Source organism: Capra hircus, chromosome 24, assembly GCF_001704415.2.
Source record: "Capra hircus breed San Clemente chromosome 24, ASM170441v1, whole genome shotgun sequence".
NCBI classification, from domain to species: Eukaryota; Metazoa; Chordata; class Mammalia; order Artiodactyla; family Bovidae; genus Capra; species Capra hircus.
In genome coordinates, this window is record NC_030831.1 from 57691477 (window position 1) to 57717152 (window position 25676).

Consider the following 25676-nt stretch of genomic DNA (forward strand, 5'->3'; position numbering starts at 1 on the left):
CTTTCTGCTTTGATAATGGTGCCCAGTCTATATATAGTCCAAGGCAGTTTTTACTCAGCCATATTTTTCCTTTATTTAGTTTTCATTTTTCTTGTTCTCCATCACAGTAGCAGCTCTTACTTTCTGAAAACTTCTGTTTTCAAAGTAAGGAACCCAAAAATGCCTTTTACTTCCATCAGCATTCTCTAAAACATTTAAATGTTTCATGTAACTTTTCTATCGAATTGTTAGCATCTGCAGTTGCCATGTACTTTGGTAGTTGTATTTTAATACTTCACCACTGCTCTGGTTACCATACCAGGCTTCAGAAAATTCCTGGGATAGTCATTAAAACCAAATGTTTTAGTTATTCTTATCGGTCCATTTACTAAGTATACCAGAAATAGAATATGCTTCTCAAACCAGTAATTTCCTTTTTTAAAAGCCAACTTAGATTTCCTAAAACTCGCCCATCTCCCCTCCCCATATCTTTAATGTGAGTCCATCCCTGCGTGCCCCCCCCAACACGCACAGCAATCCATAAAGTCATTTTAATTAATATTTGCTAAGTCACTTCAGTCATGTCCGACTCTTTGCAACCCTGTGGACCATAGTGTGCCGAGAGGCTCCTCTGTTCATGGGATTCTTCAGGTGAGAATACTGGAGTGAGTTGCCATTTCCTTCTCCAAGGAATCTTCCCCACCCAGGGATTGAACCTGGGCCTCCTGCAGTGTAGACAGCTTCTTTACCAACTGAGCCAAATGTGCTGTCACAAATCCCAAGTGATTGGGTAGCTGTTTGTTTCCACCTTTACCATTGAAACGGGTATAGGTGCCATTGACCAGTCTCGTTGACACGGACTCATTTGGGAGAAAGAGCCACTTCTCTCCAGCTTGGCCAGAAGGGAGTCTTTTCTCTGGCATCCTCCTCTGCTGTATTTAATTCTCATTTTTCAGCTTTCCTTAGCTGTTTTGATTTTTGTGTGCATCTGAGTGAAACATGTAATGGATTATTCATTTGTTCAACACAAGATTTTTCATCAAAAGCAGTTTGCAGCACCATAAGTAAACGGAATAGTATTTGAAATGAGAAAAAAATCATGTCTCCATGTTAACTTTTGGGGGACTAAGACTTTTTATGCCTTTTTAAAAATTAAATGAAAATCAAGATCAAGTTATAAATCCCTGAAAAAACAGGGGTTTATAATTGAAATTCCAGCAGACTGTTTGCCAGAAAGTGTGAATAAATGGTTGTACTTTAGTTGTGCATTTTTGATTGATTGCTTTTAACTAGACAGTATCAGAGGTGCCTATTCTGTTCTAACCCTGAAATACTAAGCTATTTATCTTTGGGGGTCAGGATGGGGAACTGGGCAGCTTTTGGAAAATCCAGAAATAGTTCTTTCTAAAACATTTTTAACATGAAATAGATTTGAACTAATAAGCCTTTTTATTTCTTTTTAATATTTTCAGATAGCAAAATTACTCAGTGGGAAGACCCAAGACTGCAGAACCCAGCTATTACTGGTCCGGTCAGTATTCTAAAGTTCTGACTCTTCAGTATAATATTTTGGTTGCATCTAAGCACATATTTCTTGTATATTCCTGCCTCTCTTGGTACCAAGGGCCTGACTGGTATCCTTGAGAAATTTAACATCACTCCTGTCTCCTCCTCCCTGGAATTTATGGGTGAGACATTGATTGCTGCATTTGCCTGTTCATAGAGCTTTAAATGTAAAGGAAGGGAACATGAGTTACTAGCGGTAACAAAACTAAGCATTCTCTTTTGTGTTTTATAAGAGGGTAGATTAAAATACAACAACCAAAATGTCCTCCCTTCCTTTTTATATGAAGCAAAATCTGGTCCTGGATTTGTAGAGTTTTGACATTTCTCGAGGCCGCAGGTAGTAAGTATATGCATGCTAACAAATTTGAATTGGATTCTGAATCTCTTCCGGCTCTAAGAATCTGCAGAAGTTTGGGTGAGATTGTAGCTGAGCTCCAGAGCTGGTAGAGTTAAGAATCCTTATCTCTGCTGACCCACTAATAGTCCCCTCATGGATGTTCATCAGACAGATAGTCTGCCTGTCACTCGGCAGTTAAAAGGTACCTGGTTTCAGACACCTGGGCGGAGTCTGGAATAGGCCACAGTGATCACAGGGAATGCACCAGTCTTTTGTCAGTGGTTACATAAGTAAAAGGAGAGACTTGAAATTGCAGGAACTGTGCTGGAGTCAGCAGAAGATTACAACTGGGGAATCTTTTAAAAACTAGAGGAGCTAAAGGAAGTAAAGTTTGTTACATTGAGGGCTGAGCTAAGAGACCAATAGGTATATTTCAAATACCAGTTTTGGGGATGTCACTGGTGGCCCGTTGTTTAAGAGTTAGCCTTCGGTACAGAGGGTGCAGGGTTAGCCCGTGGTTGGGGAGCTGAGATCCCTCGTGGCTTCGAGACCAAACAACCAAAACATATAACAAATTCAATAAAAACTTTTTAAATGGTCCACATCAAAAAAATCTCTTTAATACTAATTTTGTGGCTTTAATCTGATTCAGTTCAAATCACGTTTTGAATTCTATGCCCGTTTGAAAACTTAGATAAACTTAGATGATAATACAGGGCAAAGGCACCTTGATGCCTGACTTCCCTTTAGCTACTTGTCGGATTTGTTCGGCTGCTTTGCTGCTGGTTAATGCAAAATGCCTAATAATACCTGTGTCAAAACAGACATCAGCTATTCTTCATGTAATTTAACAAACACCTGCCTTACTGCCATGGGTTCCTTTTGATATATTCACAATCACAATAAGGCAGAGTAGTATTTTCCCTTCTCCATCATGAGAAACAAGGAAAATTCAAGAAACGATGCTGTTTTTCAAGCAGCGGAGGACTTTTGAATAATTCTGAAGCTTTTTCAAGTATCTATCAATTACTGATCATCTGTCTTCATGCAAGTTTGTTAGTTCTTATTCATTACTATTGGAAATTATTTAGCATCATAAATCCAGATAGATTTACTGTGAGGGAAGATCTTTGTTTCTTTATTTTCTAATAAAAGAGGTTTGTTTACTCTTTTATTATAGGTAGTGGTATCTCTCTCAGTGAGAGCATGTGTATTTAGGTAATCATCACCTTAGTAGATAAGTGATTTTTGTTTTAATTCAGTTCTAAATTTTTGGGAATTTCCACAATGATTTCTTTTTGTCCTTAGCTTATAAATTATTTAGAATAAACCTTTTAGTTTCTAAGAGTTTGGGATGGTTTTTACCTCTTTCTTACTAATTATGGTCAGAGAATATTGTACATGGGATATTGTTAGATATCTGAGACTTCTTTGGAGGCTTGACCATTTTTTGTTACTGCTCTTTTTGTCTTTGAAAAGAATGAATATTCTGTCTTTACTGGGTACAGAGTTCTTTATACACCTGTTAGATCAAGTCTGTGGTGTTCAAAGTATCCATTTCCGTCATGACTTTTTCCCTGGCTTTTCAAGTGTAATCGAGTCCGTTGGGTCAGAATCTCTCATGACGACTGTGGCTTTGTGAGTCATGGTGCTCACTCCGCTTCACTAGTATTTGCTTAATGTGTCTTTTCTGTCTCTTCTTACTTTCTGCTGGACTGATAGAGTAGCCTGTTTTCTCTCATTTTCTATGCTTGGAAGTTGTATTCTCTATTTCTGTTCTTTTGGTGCTCACATTAATACTTTTAACCAACATACTTGACTTAATGTCAGAATTAATCACCTGCTCTCTCTCTTCCTGGATAATATACAACTCTGGGGAACTTTCATACTGTTCTCCTAAAAAGAAATGATGCAAATGAACTTACTTACAAAACAAAAACAGACTCACAGACTTAGGGAACAAACTTACAGTTGCCCAGGGGAAGATATAGTTAGGGAGTTTGGAATGGACGTATACACATGGCTGTATTTAAAATGGATAACCAACTCGGACCTACTGTATAACACAGGGAACTCTGCTCAGTGCTTTGTGGCAGACTGAAAGGGAGGAGAGTTTGGGGGGAAACGGATGCTTGTTATATGTATGGCTGAGTCCCTGTGCTATTCACCTGAAACTATCAAAGCATTGTTAATCAGCTATACCTTAATATGAAATAAAAAAATTTTTAAAGTGCTGTTCTTCTCAGTCCCACGTTCCATTGTTCAAAGGAATTTTAAAACTACTTTATCTTTAAACTTGCCAAATGAAAGTGAAAGTCACTCAGTCGTGTCTCTTTGTGGGTCACTCTTTGTGACCCCATGGACTGTACAATCCATGGAATTCTCCAGGCCAGAATACTGGAGTGGGTAGCTGTTCCCTTCTCCAGGGGATCTTCCCAACCCAGGGATCAAACCCAGGTCTCCCACATTGCAGGTGGATTCTTTACCAGCTGAGCTACCAGGGAAGTACCAAAAACTTGCCAAATAATCATTAACATTTTCTTTTTTTTTTTTTAACTGTCAATGTTTGTTTAATTTACTTATATGTAATCAAATTTCTTTGCCTACCCTTGGTTCTTGCATTTACTTTTTTCCAGGTTAAGTTTTCTCCTTAATGAAGTTTAACCTCTAGTTCATGATTCTAAAACTACAGCCTATAGATCAGCAGAGTCAGAAACTTATTAGAAATGCACCTTTTGAGGTCCTAACCCAGACCTGCTGAAAATAAGCTACGTTGGTGTGAGCTCCGCAGTCTATATTTTAACACCACCACCCCACCCCCCCAAGGATTCTGATGCCCACCCAAGTTTGAGAACCTCTGCTCTGTCAGCAGTTTCAGTGAGAGTGTGAGAGAGAAGGGGCTTACTTACCGGTCTGTCAAATGATAGTTTAGCTGACTATAGAATTCTTGCTCAACAATTACTTTCCTTCAGTACTTTGAAGTTGTTTTTTTTTCTGTTCCAGCCTCCATAACTGATGATGAGAAGTTTGTTGTCAATCTGATTGTCATTTTTTGATGAGTAAATCTGTCTTTTCTCCAGTGATTTTTAATTTTTCTCTGTCTTTAATTTCCTACAATTTTACTATCATGAATGTAAGTGTAGGTTTCTTTTTATTTGTTCTACTTTGGGTTTATCATGATTCTTCCTCTTGGGGGTTGCATCTTTCCTTTATCTGGGAAAGTTCCCCACAGTTACTCCTTTGCACATTGTATCTTTTCCATTTTTATTATCTGTATCAGTAACTCATACTAGGTATTTGATTCAATTTCATATTCTGTCTTATTTCTGAGCTTGTCTATCTTCTGTCTGTCTTATTGCCATATTGCGGGCTCAACTCTCCCAGTTAATTACCTTTTTATCTACTCTCTCTCAGTTCATTGTGTCTGTTATTTCAGTGACTGGGTTCAATTGCTCAAAGTTCTCTTTGATGTTTTAAAATTTTCTTGGCCTTTTTAGTTACTCTTATTCCATCCTGTTCTTTGCTTTATTTATTTTTCTACGCATACTTGCAGCTTTTAAATCATTCTTAGAATACTGATTTCATAGCCTCTTTTATATTTACTGTTATCACTGGTCTTAGTGGTATTAACTCTCCTGCTGGTCATGTCTGTAAACTCTCCTCAGTGGTAGGTGATTGTCTAGTTCAATGTATAATTTTTTGTTTTTAAGTGCATATGTACTCATTTTTTTTATCTTATGGGTCTTTCATATGTCCTGAACTGTACTTACTGTTAACTGTTTAGTTTATATTTATACACCCTTAGTTACTATAACTGTGGGCCTCATACTTACTCCGGTGTATAGGCTTGGAGTCTGAGTTTATTAGAGGTCTGAGTTTGTTTATTATTTTTCTCCCAGTTATGATCCTGGACGGAAGGTAAGCTTCTTGCAACTTCCCCAGGCCTGTGGGTAGAATTTTCTTGTATGCTTCTCAGATGAGGGTCTTCTGCAGGGACCTGTGTTCTGATCCCCTGGGTCATACAGACTGTAGGCCATGTTCCGTGTCCCCACGTGAGGATTAAAAACTCAAGCCCAAGCGCCGAGGCTGGGTCCAAACCCCAGTTCTCTAATTTTGAGTCTTTCTGCCTATCTGGTACCTAGAGTTTCTCTCTTTTTCCCAAGTTTTAAAAATGTCTACATACTGGGGGAGAGGGGACCCTTCTGTGACATTACTGTGATTCAGTATACTCTTGGTATTCCAACGTCACCATTAAAGGCCCTGGAAACATGAAGTGCTATTCATACTTGCTTCTCTTAAGAACACTGTCTCATGCTTGTGTAACGCTTTGTACCTGTTCAAGAACTTTATATAACCAACTGCTTTGAAACTCACAGCAGTCCCCTCAGGATGGTAGGGAAGAAGTTGTGACTCCCAATTTTTCAGAAGCTCCTTGTGTGGCTGAAAGTTAAAGTCTGTGTCAGAATCCAGTCCGGAGCCTCAGCTCTCCTGGCCCTACCAACGTCTCTATGTCAGGCCCGGGCCCTTCTCTGCCAGGAGCTCCAGTGTCCGTAGTGGACAATGATGGCAGCAAATACTGAGGACCCACTTACACAGTGTCAGACTTTCATTTTCTTCAAAAAAGAAAGCTTATTTAATAGAGGGAAGCTTTACTCAACAGATACCTTCATTTTTTAAATAAGTTTATTTAAAAGTTATGTTGTGGATAAGAAAATAAGATGCCAGAGTTTCACGAGAGAATAAATAATTTGGCCTGTCCGATACAAGAAATGTAATTCTCTTCAGAGGCTGCAGTTAGTGGATGTCTTTATCCTGGTATGTTGTTGGAATCTTTTTAGGAGAAGGATATAAGAAGCCATTTTAAGAACGACCCCTAGAGAGAAAATACGCGTGTTAGAGGAGGAGGAAGATTTCTTAGCTTTCATGCATCATCTCCTCAGAGGAAGAAGGGCCAGAAATATCTCAGCACTGATTTCCACCCACAGCTAGTCAGCAGCTAGCAGATTATAAGCCAGACAGGGGCGGAGTACCATGGGCTGGGGCAACACTTTGAAATACATTCCTTGGGAAACTTGTCATTTAAGACTGTCGGACTTGCATACACAGTGATGAATGTTCAAGCCTTTTTTCAATGTTTTCAGATGAGGAAACAAGAAATAATTACTGGGAATGACATATCTGGGGAAATGGAAGAGCCTTAAAATGTGACTAGTCGAGTCCATCCACTTCACTGAGCAAGCATTCGAGAGTAGAGCGGCCATGTGGCAGAGCTAGCTGGCAGGAAGTCTGTCCTACAAATCCGGGCTTCTGAAGCTGGCCTGAAACCATAACAGGAAGTCATTTTTTTTTTCCAGCTTAGTTTTCTTCTATCACAGTTAACCATACCTGAGAGCCTCAGACGAAAACTGTTCCTTCTCGACACCTTGCTTGCTTGGCGATCTTGCTGCTCCTGTCACGGTTTGCTCCCTCCTGTTGCTCACATTTCTACTTGGCTCTCTTTCCCAGAGCCGCCTTCCCCAACCATCTCATAAAAGAGGGATTCTGTCATTTTCCTGCCTTGCAGTTACTTAGGTATTCATTTAGTTTTTATTGCCCATTGCTCACAGTAGCTTCTAAAAAAGCTACAGAGCAAAAAGCATGATGATGTCTCTATTGGCTTATGTCAGACCATTGTATCCATTTCCTTATGTTGGTGGCTGTCCAGATGGTAATAAAATCTCTACCTTTTCTGGAATCAAAATTCATACATTATTTCATCAGACTGAACACCGTCCAAAATAAATATGGTATATAGTCAAGTCTGATGTTCAGTGGAGAAGCAAAGACTGGCTTGAAAACTGAAAATGAGGGACAAACCGTAGGTGGTATAGATTGTCTTTTTTTTTAATTGAAGTATGGTCAATCTGCAGTATTACGCCAGTCTCCACCATGCAGCAGTGACTCAGTCATATGCACACTGAGTGTATGTATAAATATGTATATATAGTTACATATATAAACTATGTATGATTTATACCAGGGTAATGAATATAGTTCCCGTGCTTGTTGTCTGTCGTTTCTAGGCGTAACAGTTTGCATCTCCCCACCCCGACTTCCAGTCCATCTCTCTGCCTCTCCCCCTCGGTAGCCAGTTGTCTTCAAAATGCTCTTAAAGACACATAAATGTAATGTCTTTTGCTCTTGAATCACAAGGCAGGATACTGACAGGATCATGGTTTTCTGTGACGGCAGCTACTTACTTTTGTTTTGGCCTAGTTATTGTCTGTGAGGTCATGTCTTTAGGCAGTACTAAGGAAGAATCTCTTGCTCTTCATTTTCGCTCTTTCTGGTCAGGAATAAGCGTGGCCAAGGCATAAGGTTTGGAGTCTGGAAACCCTCTGAAAAAGATCAGTGTATTTCATTAATGCAGCCCAAAATGATACCAGCAGAAATATTCTTGCCCGGACTCACACTCTGCTCCAGAAAGCAAGGAGTTGTTCTGAGTGTAAGGCTGTCCAATTTTGTCTGTGTGTGTGTAAAAGCCAATCCTTTCTGCTTCAGAAAAAGAATTGTAAGCCTTTTCAACAGCTTGAAGTCAGGGCTCTCAGATACTGTAAGCTATGTGACAACATAGCAAGTAGGGAATATTTGAATGACGATATAAAAATGTTACTGCTGTACCTGAAGAGATCCCAGAATGAATAACGTTAGCTCCGTTGCCGAGCTTACTTCTGTGTATCATCCCTCTGCTCCATAGACACAGCCTTCCAGATTTAAAGAGATCCTTGCCCGCGACCACTAAATAATGAGCTCCTAAAGTGAGGACGTTTTCAGCACGCTGTCTACTCAGTTTTTTATTCCTTGACAAGAGAATCAATTCACTTGCCTTTCTGCTGTTAACTTTTTCTCCCAAAAATTGTTAAAGCACAGTTAGTCTTTTCTGAATGACAGTGCAGCTCATTTTGAGTTGTGTGTTAAAATATATGGTAGCTAATAACGTATCTAAACTACAATCCATAAAAAGATTACAATGCACCTTGATGCACATTCAGACAAAAGTCACATGGAACGTCTATTTAGTTCATGTATAATATCTCTCAGACTTAGGGTTGCTCCTCCCGGCCACCGCCTCTGACCTTGGGCATGGGTTAGGGTTAGGATAATCATGATGGTGTGATCACTCACCTAGAGCCAGACATCCTGGAATGTGAAGTCAAGTGGGCCTTAGAAAGCATCACTATGAACAAAGCTAGTGGAGGTGATGGAATTCCAGTTGAGCTATTTCAAATCCTGAAAGATGATGCTGTGAAAGTGCTGCACTCAATATGCCAGCAAATTTGAAAAACTCAGCAGTGGCCACAGGACTGGAAAAGGTCAGTTTTCATTCCAATCCCAAAGAAAGGCAATGCCAAAGAATGCTCAAACTACTGCACAATTGCACTCATCTCACACGCTAGTAAAGTAATGCTTAAAATTCTCCAAGCCAGGCTTCAGCAATATGTGAACTGTGAACTTCCTGATGTTCAAGCTGGTTTTAGAAAAGGCAGAGGAACCGGAAATCAAATTGCCAACATCCGCTGGATCATGGAAAAAGCAAGAGAGTTCCAGAAAAACATCTATTTCTGCTTTATTGACTATGCCAAAGCCTTTGACTGTGTGGATCATAATAAACTGTGGAAAATTCTGAAAGAGATGGGAATACCAAACCACCTGACCTGCCTCTTGAGAAATCTGTATGCAGGTCAGGAAACAACAGTTAGAATGGGACACGGAACAACAGACTGGTTCCAAATAGAAAAAGGAGTACGTCAAGGCTGTATATTGTCACCCTGCTTATTTAACTTGTATGCAGAGTACATCATGAGAAACACTGGGCTGGAAGAAGCACAAGCTGGAATCAAGATTGCCGGAAGAAATATCAGTAACCTCAGATATACAGATGACACCACCCTTATGGCAGAAAGTGAAGAGGAGCTAAAAAGCCTCTTGATGAAAGAGAAAGAGGAGAGTGAAAAAGTCGGCTTAAAGCTCAACATTCAGAAAACGAAGATCATGGCATCTGGTCCCATCACTTCATGGGAAATAGGTGGGGAAACAGTGGAAACAGTGTCAGACTATTTTTGGGGGCTCCAAAATCACTGCAGTTGGTGATTGCAGCCATGAAATTAAAAGACACTCCTTGGAAGGAAGTTATGACCAACCTAGATACCATATTCAAAAGCAGAGACATTACTTTGCCAACAAAGGTCCATTTAGTCAAGGCTATGGTTTTTCCAGTGGTCATGTATGACTGTGAGAGTCAGACTGTGAAGAAAGCTGAGCGCCAAAGAATTGATGCTTTTGAACTGTGGTGTTGGAGAAGAGTCTTGAGAGTCCCTTGGACTGCAAGGAGATCCAACCAGACCATCCTAAAGGAAATCAGTCCTGGGTTTTCTTTGGAAGGAATGATACTAAAGCTGAAACTCCAGTACTTTGGCCACCTCATGCAAAGAGTTGACTCATTGGAAAAGACCCTGATGCTTGGAGGGATTGGGGGCAGGAGGAGAAGGGGACGACAGAGGATGAGATGGCTGGATGACATCACCGACTCGATGGACATGAGTTTGAGTGAACTCTGGGAGTTGATGATGGACAGGGAGGCCTGGCGTGCTGTGATTCATGGGGTCGCAAAGAGTCAGACATGACTGAGTGAACTGAACTGATAATATCTCTAAGTGATTTCTTGAACATCCGTATTGTTTTCAGGGATGAAAGCCTCATTCAGTACTGAATAATCTTAATCATTTCCAGAACTTCCCATATGGTGTGTAGACATTATGTAAATTTCAATGATTATATGGAGAGTGACAATTTTAAGGTTCATGATTCATGAAATTTTCTGAATGTTGGCTTCATGTACATAAAATTTCAACTGTATTGTTCATATTGTCTATATTTATACATTTATCTTCCAGGCTGTTCCTTACTCCAGAGAATTTAAGCAGAAATATGACTACTTTAGAAAGAAATTAAAGAAACCTGTGAGTACATGTCTTCCAAAAATGTTGCCTTAGTCATTTGTAAGTTACCAAAATTACTTCAGTGAGAACTTGTTTCTTACTTTATGTCTATACCAAAAATGCTGCTTTCCTTTTTTCACTGCACTTTAATCCACCTGGATCTCCGATCTGAATTTGTTTTTTAACAGAAATGGTAAGTGAATATTAACTTAGTATTATTGGGTTGGCCAAAAAGTTCCTTTGGGTGTTTCTGTATCATCTTTCAGAAAAACATTTTGGCCAACTCAAAACATATTAAATCACCTGAAGCTAATTTCTTATGTAATACATAAAAAGATAGAAATGATTTTATGAGATATAATTCAGGACCAAGTGAAAAAATTTGGAGAAGCCTGTGCAGTTGCTTATGGTTACCCTAATTAATAAAACCTTTGTCCTAATTATAAAAATGTTCAAGTCTGTCCCTTTAAATTCCAATATGTACGACATAAATATAGTTTATAATATTCTGGTATATTAAGACCAAATGTCATTTTCAGAGTAAAAATTCTCACTGGGAAACCCATTAAGATTCTGGCAAAACCAAGAAATCTTGTAAGGCTTTTTGCAGGCAGTGTTTTAAATTACAGTATTATATTTTCTACCGACACATCTGCCCAGATCCTTTTAACGCTGCGTCTTCTATCTCACTTTGGTCTCGCCTGTCTGGTGAGGGTTTTCCCAGTCTTCTCCTCAGTTTGTGCCTTCACCCTTTCTGGGGTGTTTTTGCACAGGTCACTGTCAACTGGCTTCCGCTCACTGGGAAAACGCGTGTGTCTCCCACAGCTCAGATATCCCCGTCTGCCTGTGCTTCCTGCCCGCCTCCCCCAGCCCACTCCACTCCCTCAGTTATGCCCTCTCCCCACCTCTGTTGTGAGTGAGACACTGGGGATGCAGAGATGCCTGGAACCTAGCCTCCGCCTCGGGGAGCTCCCACTAAGGGTTTTGTTCTCTTGTCCATCACCCCGAATCAAGGAGCTCCTGGGTAACTCCATTTCAGGATGACTGAGATTTGAACCTGTGAATTCCCATGTTTCTTTGTGAGTCGCCTGCGTTTCTTCTGAGGATAAGTGATGACTCTGAGGGTCCCACCCTGTCTCACTCTGTAGCACTTATACTCTACGGTGCCTTCTGCCTGGAAACTGACTCTGCAAATCCATCGTCATAACAGAGCCGACCCTGGGCCTGTTTCGCCAGGAAGCAGTTATTCACAACTTCAGTCAAGTGCCTTTTAATTTTCACATTTATCGTTAAACAGCTATGGCCTTTGGCCTGATCATCAGAGTCTGCCCACCCCCGCCCTGGCAATAGGATTAGCTTCTGAGCATCATGGACCCACGCCTGCAGCCGGAGCCCCACCAGGGCTCAGAGGCATCCCAGCCTGGCTGGGTGGTGACTGTCTATGGGGTTAATCGTCTGGACTGAAGTCCCTTTCTTTGACTGAAACAATATAGAGAGCTGACCGTGTTTCACTTGTCAGCGGGTGGATAAGGGCCCCTCGGTTGCTCATAAAAGCAGGCCAGGATGATTTGTCTCTACTCAGCGTAGTTTCTTCCGCAGCATTTGTTGCTGACTCAGTGGATGACAGCTGCTCATGGGTGCTGTGTGTCTCCTCCTGACGTAGCGAGGCTTTCTGTCTGTGAAGAAAAATCTAGAAAGGGCAGAGCCCCAACTGGAGCCATTCGCCACTGATTGTTTATTTGAAGGCTGCCATCATTCTGTTCTTTGTTGTCTTCTGTTAGGAAGTCAGGTGTATATTTACTCTCTGACCATGTGTCGTTTTTTTTGTTTTTTGTTTTTTGTTTTTCCTTTAATTTAGGCGGATATTCCAAATAGGTTTGAAATGAAACTTCACAGAAATAACATATTTGAAGAATCCTATAGGAGAATCATGTCTGTGAAAAGACCAGATGTCCTGAAAGCTAGGCTGTGGATTGAGTTTGAATCGGAGAAAGGTCTGGACTACGGGGGCGTGGCCAGAGAGTGGTTCTTCCTACTGTCCAAGGAGATGTTCAACCCTTACTACGGCCTGTTCGAGTACTCGGCAACGTAAGTGTCTGGAGTGCATTCAGAATGTGTCCCCCACTGAGACAGGTTTATTCCTCATGAGTAAATGAGAGAGGTGAGATGATGAGAGAGTGGGCTTCCCTGGTAGCTCAGCTGGTAAAGGATCCGCCTGCAGTGCAGGAGAACCTGGTTTGATTCCTGGGTCAGGAAAATCCCCTGGAGATGGAATAGGCTACCCACTCCAGTATTTTGGGGCTTCCCTGGTGGCTCAGACAGTAAAGAATCTGCCTGCAATGCGGGAGACCTGGGTTCAGTCCCTGGGTTGGGAAGATCCCTTGCAGGAGGGCATGGCAACCCACTCCAGTATTCTTGCCTAGAGAATCCTCGTGAACAGAGGAGCCTGGTGGGCTACCGTTCATGGGGTTGTGAAGAGTCAGATATAACTGAGCAACAAAGCACAATGAGAGAGTAAGCCGCTCGCTCGTTTGAAGTGAATTAACACTGCTGACCTCAGCCCCTCCCATCCTCCTCCCCGGACGTCTAGAACAGAATCTGACTCCACACGGTGAAATAAAGTACACTGTGAACACCTGAAAATAATTCTTCCCTTGTCTGTTGGGTTCATGTAACTGAAATTGAAAATGTGTTGGGTACTTATCATAAGGAAAAGCACTTTGCATTTGTTATGTTAATTCAGGGGAATTTGTCACTGTCAGAATTCAGAAGGTCATTGTCTCATAAACAGAAATAGTTTCTGACATTATACTACTTAAAGGGAAATTGAGGCTCCGTCCTTTAGGATCCAGAGGACTGTCCTGAGCCTGAGCAGCGAGGCCCTGCCTTTCCCTTGCATTAGGTTTTCACCACTGCAGGGCGTGAAGACTGAGGCTCTCTCAGGAATCAAGCCGTGGCTGCGTACAAGGCCACCCGTCTCGTCCTCCAGGCTGTGGCTTCTCCAAAGCCTCAGGCTGGGCCCAGTCCCTCAGTAGGAGAGTCGTCGACCTTGAGAAGCAGCCTGTGCTCTCTGGGGCCCAGACTTCTCCCACGTCTTCCCCCTGGTGCCAGCCTCCTGAGGGCTGTTTGGAAAGAGCAGCCTCGGTATTCTTCTCAGTGCTCTGACAAGAATTTCCCATTTTGTAAAACTGATAAAAGCCATGAAAAAGGAGAGGATCAGAGGCCACACCCACACCTCACCCACATCCCAGAGTGGCCTCCAGAGGAGTCTGGCCGCAGAGCCTGTGAAAACCACCGACCCTCTTCCTTACATAAGCACTCATATGGCTGGGAGTCCCTGTCTAGCCCCTGTGGTCTGTGGTGTTTCTCAGCTTCCAAAGGTACTTGGCCGAACCGTATGAAACTGACATTTTTGTCAGTCAGTGCAGTCAGATATCCGCAGCTCCTTAGGCTTACCTTGACAGGGCATGCGCACCAGCTCCAGTAGGTCTCTGTCCTTGGTCATGGGGAGAGGCTAGCCACTAAGTAAACCCTGTTCTCTAGCTTTTACGCCTTGTCTGTCAGGTACAGGATGTTACAGGTACACTATGAAAGCCTGTTGACAGGCAGAAACAGAAACTTCAGAGGCTTGCATTTCTTTTGCTGTTGTTCTGTGGCTGAGTCGTGTCCAACTCCTTGCAACCTCATGGACAGGCTCCCCTGTCCTTTACCATCTCCCGGAGTTTGCTCAAATTCATGTCCGTTGAGTCGGTGATGCTGTCTTAACGTCTCATCCTCTGTCACTCCCTTCTCCTTTTGGCTTCAGTCTTTCCCGTCATCAGAGTCTTTTCCACTCAGTTGGCTCTTTGCATTAGGTGGCCAAAGTATTGGAGCATCGGTCCTTCCAGTGACTATTCAGGTTTGATTTCCTTTAGGACCAATTGATTTGATTACATTTCTTTTTTTCTCTCTCTCTCCCCAAAAGGGACAACTACACACTTCAGATCAATCCCAATTCAGGCCTCTGTAATGAAGATCATTTGTCCTATTTCACTTTCATTGGAAGAGTTGCTGGGCTGGCAGTATTTCACGGGAAACTTCTAGATGGTAAGTTATCTTTAAAAGTGTTGGAGGTAATAAGACAGCGTTCTCTGTGGTCTATCATGAGGTGTCTTACTCACATCATAGATTTTAAGCAGAAGAGCCTCACTGGTTCTCTGTACATCAGTGGATTCTTTTCTTAACGCTTTGCCCATAATGAAGGTGCTTCCTAGGACCGTGCCTGCCCTTGGAGGCAGAGCAGACACCAGCATGTCGGTGCCGGCCCGCTAGCCCCTCTGGCGCCTCACCTTCTTCCCTCCCCAGACACCGGCGGGCTTTAAGCCTCGTCTTAGGGCTGCACTGAGCCCGAGGGGGCAGGAGCTGCTGCCGAGGGTGGGTGCCTGAGGAGACCTGGGGTGGGCTGAGGGTGGAGGTTGAAGGTGGAGGAGGGGGACCAAGGTTCCCACGTCCTGTTGAGAGGCGTGTGGCACAGGCCGGCCTGGCACAGGTGTCAGGGGGCCCCTGCGGGACCATGGTGGGTGTTCCTCACCGCCGTCGCCCTGCTCAGGCCTCCCGACCCAGGAACGCCACCCAGCCTCCTCCACGGTCTCCCGCGCTCCCTTCTCACCCCGTCCTCCTCTCCCCACCTCGGCCCCAGCAATGACACTAACACGCAGACAGGATTCCCTCGTCGTGTCGGTGACCCCTGGCCCCTGGGCAGGAGCCCAGACTCTGCAGTGCCTCGTGGGAGCGCTGAGTCCACTGCCTGGTCCCTCCCTGGCCTGCCGGCCGGGGCCCCGTGCCACTGTCCCGGCGAGCCCCCGCCTTGCCCCCGCCGGGAGTGCCTTTCTCGCCTGTGCACACGCCCCGTTTGCACTGCAGGTTGCTGCCTGTGGCTTGAAGCTCATAGGTCGTCTCGCAGCAGCCTTTCTGGCCTCCGCTCTGCGCTGGGCCGTCCCTGATAGCGTAACTGCCCTGCTTCCCCCTCCGCTCCCCACCCCTGCGCACACCAGGCCCGTGTCTGGCTGCAGAGAGCCGTCGACTGTTCTACCCTGGTCTCTCATTCACGTGAAAGCGGGTTAGTTTTTAGTTCGTGCCCTGAGGTACAGCATCATCAAAGATTTGAAACTAACCCAGTTTTCCCCACGTTTTAGGTTTCTTCATTCGACCGTTTTATAAAATGATGCTGGGAAAGCAGATAACTCTGAATGACATGGAATCTGTGGTGAGTAAACGCGGGTTACTCCAGTGGACTTCGTGAGCCGCTTGCGCTTTATAGAAAGGGAGTTGAGGCCTTGTGGTAGTCACAGCGATTTTTACGGGCACCTTCATTCAGTATGAGCACCAGGGAACGTTTAGTTGTTCAAGAGGCTAATTGATGTCTGTAACTTTTTAAATAAGCAAAGAAGAATGAAAAATTAGACAGTAATTGCTGACTTTTGATTTGGGTTTTCATGTTGCATTTAACTTACTCATGTTTAATCTAGGCTGACCCTTTCAAAGTTGAAAGGATTTTCTGTAAAAGCAAAATCCAATGCTCTTTCCCCAGTATCCTTTGCTTCTGTTTTTCTTTTACCTGCGACCCCACTGTTCACCTCCTCGGGGCTGGGACCCAGGGGGAGTGTTTACCTGGGGCCATCAGGAAGCATCTTCTTCCCTCAGCCTTGCCGCTACACTGCCTGCTCGTGTTGTGGAGTTGGGTCCGTGAGCCATGTACTCGTGGCTCACAGCGCATCCTCTGGGTGTGGAAGGAGGGCAGAAGGCCAGCGTGCACGTGAGGCCACTCAGCTGGTTTTTCTTTGGGCCCGTAGCTCTGCGTATCCACCTTACCCATCTCAAGCTTCTCTTCAGCTCTCACCTTTAGCTTAAGCTTTATGCTTTTGTTACTGTGCAATGAGGAAGCTAGAGTACAGAAGCTTCTCTTCAAGTCTAAATTAATTTTATCTCCCACAGGGATAGTAGGCGCCCACATTCTCTTTTTCCTTCTTGGAGCCCAGGCGCTGGGGCCTGTGCTCCGAATTTTGCTCACAGTGACTTGCAGAGAGTGATAAAAGCCCAGGAAGCGGCACGGCTTGAAACCACGGGTGTTTAATTAGGACGTTCTCTGTCCTTCCTACTTCCCTCTGATATTTTCACTCTTAAGAGACGGGTAGTGTGCTGAGCTCTACAGGCGCAGTTGTGTGATTTCCTGACTGCCTTGCGGAGCAGGCCAGTTCCCTTCTCAGAGGGTGGGATCCAACTACAGCCCTCAGCAGGGGAGAGTAGAGTGGGGCAGAGCTGGAAACATGCTCAGCAACTAAGGCAAAGACTCTGAATGGAATTACCCTGGAAGGACATAGTCATTTAAAGAAGTCAAACGAGTGTGTGTTTTGAAAAACTTTTAATTTTTGTGTCAATTTTATAGGATAGTGAATATTACAACTCTTTGAAATGGATCTTAGAAAATGACCCAACTGAACTGGACCTTATGTTCTGCATTGATGAAGAGAACTTCGGGCAGGTATGTGTTGTAGGCAGCCACCCGCGCTCGCCCTTGACTTTCAGAGTCTTTGCTTCTGCACAGGCTGTACCACAACTTTGCTGGACAATTAAAAATGACTGCCAGGAGCTTTAGGTGTTCATTATCATCTCATTGTATCATCAGCACCTTATTGTCATGCCAGGAAGCTAATCCCAATTACAGCTGCCTCTCTTCCTGCAAAAGAGAAGTCGCTCAGCCGTGCCCAACTCTTTCCAACACCATGGACTATAGCCCACCAGGCTCCTCTGTCCATGAGATTCTCCAGGCAAGAATGCTGGAGTGAGTTGCCATACCCTCCTCCAGGGGATTTTCCCAGCCCAGGGATCGAACCCCGGTCTCCCGCATTGCAGGCAGGTGCTTTACTGTCAGAACCACCAGGGAAGCCACAGAATTTCTCTTCCTGCAAAGTCAGAGAAATTCTAAGGCCTCTGGGGCATGAAGGAGTACCTACTTCTCATCTAAAGTAGATCTGAATGTGAATGTTGGTACCCTGGTTTTAGAATTTAGATTCAGTGTCAGTGTTTGCTTAGTGATGTAAATATGTGACCAGGAATGGGTGATGTCTGGGGGACCTTGACTTTGTTCCCTCTGCTTTGATAGCTCCCTTGTCATGATGAAATTTGTCTTTGGGGGCTCAGCAGGCTCAGGGTTTTCTAACCTTCTTGCTTGGCACCTGTACTGTCCTTGTGGTTCACTTAAGTTCATGTCCGACTCTTTGCGACCCCATGGACTGCAGCACACCAGGCTTCCCTGTCCATCACCAACTCCCGGAGCTTGCTCAAACTCATATCTATCAAGTTGTTGATGCCATCCAACCATCTCATCCTCTGTTGTCCCCTTCTCCTCCTGCCCTCAATCTTTCCCAGCATCAGGGTCTTTTCAGATGAGTCAGTCCTTCACATCAGGTGGCCAAAGCTTTGGAGTTTCAGCTTCAGCATCAGTCCTTCCAATGAACATTCAGGACTGATTTCCTTTAGGATGGACTAGTTGGATCTCCTTGTAGTCCAAGAAACTCTCAAGAGTCTTCTCCAACACCACAGTTCAAAAGCACCAATTCTTCGGCTCTCTGCCTTCTTTATGGTCCAACTGTCATATCCATACAGGACTACTGAAAAAACCATAGCTCAGGCTATGTTAACTGTAAAGATTAATTTCAAAGATAAAAATTGCCTGCTTGGAATTCTCATCATCACCCTAAAGTTGTCTAGGGGATGTGTTACTTTTGATTCATTTGTCCCCTATGATAACACTGCTTGCAGGGGCAGGGAGAGTCTTCTCAAGATGTTATCCAGCCCCGGCTCCTGTCCTTTCACAAAAGCCCAGAGAGAGTTGCATCTCCCAGACCAGACCTCATAGCCTTGACGTTCATGAGATGATGGAGCCCATTTTAAGGGCTGACTATGGAAGATGATGTTGGTTTGTTCTTTATTGCATCAGAGATTACTGAAAGTGTCCTCCACTGCCCTAAAAGTGTGTTCACATCTCTCTTTATTCACGATGCTGGGCTCAGTTTTATAAGTGAGGTGGGGAAATCAGGTCCCTGCCCTCTTGGGTTCATAGTCTTAGAAAAAAGAAGCTGATGCCGCTGGATACAAAGGAGTTTTTGACAAAGGGGCGGGGGAGGGGGCAAAAACTATTCAGCGATAAGATGATTGCATAGATACCAGGATTATTGTTACATATGCTTGAGCCAAGAGCAGTCACTAGTGTGAGTCTGGGAGTGGGTGGGACTCGGGGAGTCTGTTTTCTTTCCTTCTTGGTTGGCAGAGTTGAGGCTCATAAAATTTCAAACGCCAGGGATGAGAGGGACCCTGTGATAAATGTGAGCGATCAGTGAATTCCTTTAAAAACCTCGTTTACCCTCCCATCCTTTTTCTGCTGCATACTGTGCTTCGTGACCAAAAACCCTCAGACAGTGGACGCCACCTGTCCTTGTGAGAGTCTTGTGGGGAACGGGGAAGGAAACCTTTTCTGCACACCTGCCCCCGCCAAGGTGTCCCATCCAGATTAGCAGTAGCCCCCCAAGGACTAAATGTAAATGGGTTCCTGCCCTTAATCTGCTTCCTTCTTCTGCTGCTCCCCCTTCCCTTGAGCCCCTCCAGGTCACCCCTCCTCTCCCCCGTCACCCCGCCCCATTCACCCCTCACCCTCTCTAGAGCCCGTACCCCTCCCCTCTTCAGCCCGCCCCCTCCCCCAGCACCCCTCCCCCCTTCACCCTTCCAGCTCTTCCAAGTCCTGCTGCTTCAGCCCTACAACGTGGATGCTCCTCTGCCTGCTTCTTTTCTCCTCCTGACCCCAGCACTCACCCACCGTGTGGTTCGGGTTCCACCCATCTCTGCACTGCTCACCCCCGAGTCTGTTATCTCCAGTCCACACCCCTCCTCTCGTGTCCAGATTCCCCCTGGTCTCCTGAACCCCTCCTCCCTCCAGAAAGACCCACAGGTCCCCAGACTGAACTAAAGCCACTTCCCCCTCCCAGCCCCGCCCCCTGCCTCAGTCTGATCAGTGGCCCCCACCCCCTCCACCTCAGCCTCTTCCCTCTTTTCCTTCCACGTCCCGCCCACCACGTGCAGCTGGTCACCGCATCCTCGTCGCCCCCCTCGCCCACACCTCCCCTCGCTCAGGCCCCTGGCCCGCACGCTGCCACCTCTCCAGTCCTCTCCCTGATGCCCCCATGCATGTGCTCCACATGTGGTAGCCGTGGGAAGCACGCCTAGGTCCGGGGCCGTTCTGCTCAGCATTTCCTCCGCTGCCGTCCCGTGCCCTTCAGTGTGAGCCGCAGCCTTCCCTGCACGGCACACCGCTCCCTTCCCTCCTGAAACCTCCTTCCTCCCACCTTCACAGCCGTGGGCACCTGCCGTCCTGCCCCACAAGACGCGCCGTGCCCTCCCCACACTGACCTCCAGCCACCTCTGACCGGCTGCACCCCCTGAGCCCTCGAGGTTCCTGGGTTTCTCCAGGGCCCAGCATGTAGCGATGCCTACTGCGTGCTTAGTGAGCAAAGGACTGAATCGTACTCATCTCATTTTTTTAATGTTGCAAGTAATGGAAGCTCCAAATGTGAGAAAACAAAATGTAATTGGAATTGTGGTGACTTTTTATTAAGCTGGACCTTTCTTTTAAGGGTCTTGACTGCCAATTTTCAAAGGATAACACATGGCTCGGAGAAGGCAATGACAACCCACTCCAGTACTCTTGCCTGGAAAATCCCATAGAGAGAGGAGCCTGGTGGGCTGCAGTCCATGGGGTCACCAAGAGTCAGACACGACAGAGCGACTTCACTTTCACGCATTGGAGAAGGAAATGGCAACCCACTCCAGTGTTCTTGCCTTGAGAGTCCTAGGGACGGGGAAGCCTGGTGGGCTGCCGTCTATGGGATCACACAGGGTCGAACATGACTGAGCAACTTAGCAGCAGTAGCACATAGCCAGTCATCCTGGAACAATGTCTTCTTTGCGTTTTTAACACATGGAGGGAGACGTAAAGAGCCAAGAAGACTTAAAATCAGTCTTGGACTGTCAAATGCAAAAAGAAGGGTCTCATGTATATCCACTTATAGAGCTCCATCCATGCTCAGTCAGGTTGCTCTGTCTTGTCTGACTCTGCAGCCCCTTGGACTGTAGCCCACCAGACTCCTCTGTCCGTGGGATTCTCCAGGCAAGAACACTGGAGCGGGTTGCCATTTCCTTCTCCAGGTCATCTTCCCAACTCAGGGATTGAACCCATGTCTCCTGCGTCTCCTGCTTTACAGGCGCCTGCTTGAGCCATCGGGGAAGCCCGTAAGACTCCATATGACTAACTTAAATAACACGGTTCAGAAGGCATCACTGATGCCGTGATTAGATGCAGACGCCCTGAGAGACCTTCCTCAGTTACAGTTAAATGTGACTGTTTCTACCTTACAGGTACAAACCAAACAGAAAATGTTTGCATTTTTAAGTAGACTTCTGATAAAGATTTTCATGATAATTGTAATTCATGTCAATTATTCATTAAAAACAGTTCTCAAGCCTCCTCATATTAATGTGGGTTTTTCTGACTTTGGATTGAATCAGGTAGAGTAATGCAGTAATCAAAACAGACTCGCAAAATGAGTAAGGTAATGATTAGGTGCCCTGTTTGAGAAATTTCTGCCTTGCCTTTGTGGAGAGCTAAACCTGATTAACGAGGAACTAGCATATCTATTTTGTATTCTGGAAAAAGTACGGAGTGAATCAGGCAGCTGCACCTGGCTCTCATCTCCCACACTCAGTCCATCGCCAGGCCCTGTTCATTTTTACTCCCTGCTGTTTGTCAGTTCTCTCTGTTTCGCCTGTCTGCCCCTCACCAGTACCTGAGGGTAAGCTACCATATACATGTTATATGGCTTCCCTTGTGGCTCAGCTGGTCAAGAATCCACCTGCAATGCAGCAGACCTGGGTTTGATCCCTCGGTTGGGAAGATCCCCTGGAGAAGAGAAAGGCGACCCACTCCAGTATTCTGACCTGGAGAATTCCATGGACTGTATAGTCCACGGGGTCACATATAATATATAGTGACATATGTTTTATATATATATATATATATACATATATGTAACTTTACTTACTCATTTCTCGGCTGAGCTGAGTCTCTGTCGCTGCTCGGGCTTTCTCTGGCTGCAGCGAGCAGGCTGCCCTCTCGTTGTGGGGTGCAGGCGTCTCATCGCGGTGCGTCCTCTTGTGGAGCACAGGTTCTAGGGCCCATGGGCTCAGCAGCTGCAGCCCCCGGGCTCTAGAGCACAAGGTCAGCAGCCGTAGCACACGGGCTTAGTTGCTCCACAGCATCATGGGATCTTTGATCTTCCTGGATCAGGGATCGAACCCGTGTCTCCTGCGTTGGCAGGCGGATTCTTCACCACAGAGCCTCCAGGGAAGCCCCTCTTGTAGACGTCTATCTGGTCTTTTATATCCACCTTGACCTCCTCCAGTGGCAGAGTGGTCTTAGCAGAATGTGAGATGGTCATGTCATTCCTCTGCTGAAAGCACACAGAGAATTCCCATTCTGTCACTGTCGAGGTAAAGTCCCAAATCCTGTATGTGCCCTGTGAAGTCCTGCGTGGCCGGGCCCGGCGTATTTGTCTCAGCTGCACTTTGCGTCATTGCTGCCTCTCATACTTTCTGGGTCTGCTCCCACGAGACCTCTTGCACACACCAAGCTCCTTCTTGCCTCAGGACCTTTGCACATTCCATTCCTTCAGTGGGGAACACACTCCCAGCCTCGGTTCGGACAACCAGCTCTGACCCCAGACCCCAGTCCTTCAGAGGGTCCCTTGTGTCTCCCTGTGGCAGGTACCATAAGTGCCTTCCCACTCGTTTGTACGGTTGCGTGTTCAGCGTCTGCCTCGCCCGTCGGGCTCCGCCCAGTGGCGGCTGTCCTGGGGCTGCCTGTCACTCACTGCTGTGCGTTCACCACCTCTCAGTGCCCGCTGCAAGGCCGGTGCCCAGAACGGAGTTGTTGAGCCCAAAACGTGGACATCAGCAAGAGGCTTGTACCGGCATCGCCCTCTCCAGCCCTTTGCAAAGCTGCCGTTCTGTTTTTCTAATACTGAGCTGCACGAACTGCTTATGTATTTTGGAGATTAATCCTGTGTCAGTTGCCTCATTCGCAGTTATTTTCTTCCATGTTGAAGGCTGTCTTTTCATCTTGTTTATGGTTTCCTTGGCTCTGCAGTGCATTGCAGTTTTCTTAACCCAAAAGGGAGCCCACACCTCCTTGTGCCCACGGAAGCGAGATGTGCATGCGGTCAGCCTTCCCCAGTGCTCTCCGCTTTCTCTCCTTCTGTGATTAGAAATGCCAGCCCGTGGGGTGGCGGCAGCCGCTCCGCGTAATGGAGCTGCAGCTGTTGCCGTGCTTTTCCGGTTTGTCTTCTTTCTGGTTGGTGAGACTCTGGAGCTGCTGGGTGGGGAGGCCTGTTAAAAATGTTCCAAGTGAACAAATTTCAGTATTTAACAATCGTCACACACCAGCCAGAGATGTAAGCTGTGACACGCAGAAGCTCTGGACTGCAGGGCCAGCAAAGCAGCGCCCGATGGGTGAGAGGCGCCGTGCAGTGGGGCGGGCCAGAGACTGGGCGGCAGCCGCGCAGGCGAGCTCTTTGGGGCCTGGCCTGAGCTGGGCGAAGGCACACGTTTCCAGCTGGGGTGATAGTGCTCCTTTGAGGGCAAAAACCCGTTCTTAGAGGACAAGAGGTCTCAGCCATCATAAGGGCTTGTGTCCTCCACGAGGCCACAGAACATACCGCTGATGTCCCATAGGCGCCTTTGGTAAGATTGCACAAGAGGAAAGGGGCAGTTGAGGGGGCTGGCATCTAAAAAGCCTCCTCAGGGGGTCCTGACTGGGGAAAAAGGCTGAGAAGCACTGGGTGGGGGAGAGCAAACAGGGGAAAGACAGACACTGGGGACAGGAGGGGAGAGGCTGGACCAGGAACCCAGGGAGGAGGAGGCTCCTCCAAGATGGGGTCAGGAAGATGGGCAGGGGCAGCTGCGGGGAGCGTGAAGGTGGGAAGAGGCACTGATCGCCGGGGGACCTGGGGAGGACGGGGACAGCAGTGCCCAGGAGTGGGAGGAGAAGCAGCCAGACCTTGCTCTGACCAGGTCCTGCACGCCCGATTTGACCCAGTGTCTCTGCGGACTTCTCAGACCTTTGTCCTAAAGCATCTGCCAGAAGATCGGGGAGACCTGTGTGAGTCCCAGGTTGTTACTTAGCAAAGAAGTGAGGTCCAGTTCTGTGAGAGCCGCATCCCAGAGGTTTTGCTGGTCTTCGTGGTCTTGCTTTACAAAGACAAGAGAGGAGTTCGTACTTGGGCCAAGAGACTTCAAGAAAGAAGTTTTCTTCCATAAGCACTGTTGACCCCCTCCTGTGTGCCAGGCGCTGTGTTAGTTTGTTAGTGTTGGGTCCTTAAGGAAGGAGTTCAGACATGAGATCACAACTGCTTATAAAAAGTGGAATTTTTAAAGACCCTGGTGCCAGGAAAGATTGAGGGCACCAGAAGGGGCAGTAGAGGATGGTTGGATGGCATCGCTGACTCAAGGGACGTGAGTTTCTAATGGAGTTTGAATAACAGCTGTTCCTGCCCACAGGGGTGTGTGAGGGCAGGGAGGGGCGCAGCTGAGGCTCTGGGAGGACTTGCGTTCTCCAGAGAAGGGCCTGGAGCCCCCAAGCCCCCATCACCGCCTCCCAGAGAAACCGTGGCCCTGATCAGCCATGTGACCCAGAGTTGCCCTAGCCAGCAGTTCCTTCCCTGCACAGATAGTACAGGCTGCTCTTTTTTTTTTTTTACTTTCAAAAATGATTTTATGTATCTGATTATAAAATATAATAAAATATTGATCTTTGTACTAAAGTCAGTACAGTAAACACACATTAAAATCACCTTTAGTTCCTACCACCTAGAGAAAAATCACCATTAAATTTTTGTTTGTGTCTTGCAGAATTATTCTCTGTAAACACACACAAGGTATTTTTATTTTTACTTACTTATTTATTAATTACAGGAGTGGAATTGTGGAGTGTGCACAGTTTTAACTTAATAAATCCTAGGTGGCTTTCCATGTCAGTAAATACCATTTTTTAATAGCTATGCTGGATTTCATTCCATAGACCAAACATCCTTTTTTAATAATGTCTGTTTGTTTATTCGTGGCTACACAAGGTCTGTGTTGCTCTGCGGGAGCTCTTCTCTGGTCGTGGTGAGTGGAGAGCACCTCTTCGTCCCGGTACCCCGGCTGCTCACCACAGCGGCCTCTCTCATTGGGCGCGCGGGCTCCAGAGTGCAGGCCTGGCAGTTACAAACTTGGTCGCCCTACCACGTGTGGGGTCTGGCCAGAGGAGGGATCGAACCCATGGCTCCTGCGCTGGCAGGCCAATTCTCTACCACTGAGCCACCAGGGAAGCCCCACAGACCAAACATTTTTAGCCATGCCCTAGTGGTTGGCATCTAGGCTAGTTCAGTATCTCACCATATAAACAGCATGAAGACAGCCATCCTGAAAGACACATTTTCGTACCAATATCTTACCGTTGGTATACATCCTGAAAGAGAAGTGACTGTAAGAAGGGACTTGCACCTTAAAATCATGATGCCTGTTGCCTTCCCACTTCCTCAGCAGAGCTGTTCAATATCCTCAAGAAGTGCTGGGACCTACATGGTACAAGAGCAGATCCCCGCTGGGGGGACGGGGGGGGGACTGGACAGGCTGAAAGTTAGTGGTGGAAGGGAGCCCAGTGGGAAGGAAGGGTTTGAAGAAATATAAAA

The 25676-nt window shown here is 46.0% G+C and overlaps 1 protein-coding gene across 6 annotated transcripts in view; it reads left to right on the forward strand.

The window, feature by feature from the left end:
* The window catches only part of NEDD4L (neural precursor cell expressed, developmentally down-regulated 4-like, E3 ubiquitin protein ligase), a 371596-nt gene that overhangs the window by 326205 nt on the left and 19715 nt on the right, over window positions 1–25676 (forward strand). For all 6 annotated transcript variants that reach the window (XM_018039444.1, XM_018039445.1, XM_018039440.1 and 3 more), the window contains 6 exons: window positions 1452–1510; window positions 10816–10881; window positions 12719–12948; window positions 14825–14946; window positions 16035–16105; window positions 17285–17380. In XM_018039444.1, coding sequence (XP_017894933.1) covers window positions 1452–1510; window positions 10816–10881; window positions 12719–12948; window positions 14825–14946; window positions 16035–16105; window positions 17285–17380 — 644 coding nt within the window. The remainder of the gene's footprint in view (window positions 1–1451; window positions 1511–10815; window positions 10882–12718; window positions 12949–14824; window positions 14947–16034; window positions 16106–17284; window positions 17381–25676) is intronic.